Source organism: Charadrius vociferus, unplaced genomic scaffold (genome assembly GCF_000708025.1).
Source record: "Charadrius vociferus isolate BGI_N301 unplaced genomic scaffold, ASM70802v2 scaffold824, whole genome shotgun sequence".
In the NCBI taxonomy this organism is placed as follows: Eukaryota; Metazoa; Chordata; class Aves; order Charadriiformes; family Charadriidae; genus Charadrius; species Charadrius vociferus.
Genome location: NW_009647956.1, coordinates 58,143 through 59,924, shown reverse-complemented (window position 1 = coordinate 59,924; position 1,782 = coordinate 58,143). Strand labels below are relative to the sequence as shown.

The 1,782-nt window shown below is 64.6% G+C and overlaps 1 protein-coding gene across 1 annotated transcript in view; it reads right to left on the bottom strand.

Annotated features, from left to right (window-relative positions):
• The window catches only part of FAAH2 (fatty acid amide hydrolase 2), a gene marked incomplete at its 5' end in the record, with an annotated part of 6,883 nt that overhangs the window by 4,829 nt on the left and 272 nt on the right, over nucleotides 1–1,782 (bottom strand). Inside the window, 3 exons of the mRNA XM_009883439.1 lie at nucleotides 145–280; nucleotides 779–898; nucleotides 1,278–1,537. Of these exons, the coding sequence (XP_009881741.1) occupies nucleotides 145–280; nucleotides 779–898; nucleotides 1,278–1,537 (516 nt within the window). The remainder of the gene's footprint in view (nucleotides 1–144; nucleotides 281–778; nucleotides 899–1,277; nucleotides 1,538–1,782) is intronic.

Below are 1,782 nucleotides of genomic sequence, written 5' to 3'. Positions count from 1 at the left end.
AGCCGAGGGTGAAGGAAGGAAACCAATAACAAGCAGTCTGGGTGGTGCGGACCTGTCCCGTATGCGAAACAGGACCGGGCCACTGCACTGACCAGAAGGGAGCCCAGACCATGTCAGCAGCTTGAAGCAGCAGAAGGAACCTACTTGTTGACTCCAGGACCGGCCATGACTCTCAGCACAGGCTCCAGGTCCTCCGCGTAGCGGCACATGGGCCCCGTACACAAGTAGCTGGTCCGCACCCCTCGAGCATTCGGGAACTGGCCGTCGTTGGGCACCACCCCTGCGAGCACAGAGGGGCACCGTAGGTACCACCCCGCGAGCATCCGCGAGCACCCACCACCTCTGGCTGGGGCAAGCCGTGCGGGAGGGCGCCTCCAGGCACAGGGGGAAGCTATCACCCAGGGATTGCACACAGCAGCAGCGCTTGGAAGCTGACAGTGCCCAGGGTGGGGAAAGGAGGGAAAGCACCAGCCAGGACACCGGCTGCCAGGGAAACACCCCAGCAGCAGATCCTGACCTTGGGAAAACATCCCACGCTGAGGATGCAATACCAGGGGTAGGACCCCTCCCACGCGCCTGGTGTTCTGCCACTGAACGGCTTCCCACTGCCAAAGCCAGGTTGTGCTTGCTCATGCAGCGGGCTTGTCCCGCACAAGAAGTTGCGCGTCCCCTTAGAGCAATCCCACCAGAGTGTCCCCAGCAGGTTCCTCCCATGCCCCGCATTCCACCTGCTGGCATTCCCGCTGGCGGGGAGAGGAGATCCCCAGGCCTGCTGTACCTGTCGTGGGTTTATGGCCGAAGACTCCGTTGAAGAAGGCAGGCATCCGGATGCTGCCACCGATGTCCGAGCCCACACCTATGACCGAGCAGGCAGCTGCCAGGACACCGCCCTCGCCGCCTGCACGGGAGAAACCACAGGCTTATAGAGCAAAGTGGGAACATCTCATGCTGTCTGCTTCCCTTTGCATGCAGATGGGGCGGGAGTGATGTCTGGGGGGCAGCCAGGGAATGCGGGGCACGGGGACTTCCCTGCCCGAGTGCCACACCATCACTGCTGCTTGCACGGAGGTACGGCAGGGTGAGCCGTGGCGATGCCGGGTGGAATACCCAGGAGGTGCAAAGCAGCGGGAGCCCCAAATAGGCTACTGGACTGCCCAGGGAAGGGGCCCGTGAGCTCTGCCAGAGCTAAAGCAGCACACGGAGGACTTGGGAACTTGTTCCCGGCTGCCTTTTAAGCCGCAGCTGGTGCAGGACCATGGTGAGGAGCTGGGGCTCACCTGAGCTGCCACCCACGATGCGCTGCAGGTCGTAGGGGTTGTTGGTGCGGCCATAGACCCTGTTGCTGGACTCGTACCACATGCAGAGCTCGCTGCAGTTGGTGACGCCCAGCGGGATGGCACCGGCCTGTTTCAGTCGCGACACCACCGTGGCATCCGAGGTGGCAATCACGTTGCGGCGGTTGACCAAGCCAGACGTGTTGGGCATCCCTGTGGGGTGGACGGAGGGAGGTGTCAGGGCCAGCGCCCCCGAGACCACCCTGGGGGCAGCAGGGACCATGTCTGCGAGAAGCAGGTCCCCAGCGGTGAGGGGGGGCTGCTCGCTGAGGCACCACAACCCCTGCAGGGTGTGGGTGCCAAAAGCGAACGCGGATGCAGCAGCCCCGGTGCAGGGGGGCGGAGACCAGGGCAAGGGAAGCCGGTGCCCTCCACGGCCACACACCCCCCCCCCGGAGGGACCGGGCTGGGGGGGGCCGGGGGAAACCCCCCGGGCAGAGAAAAGGAC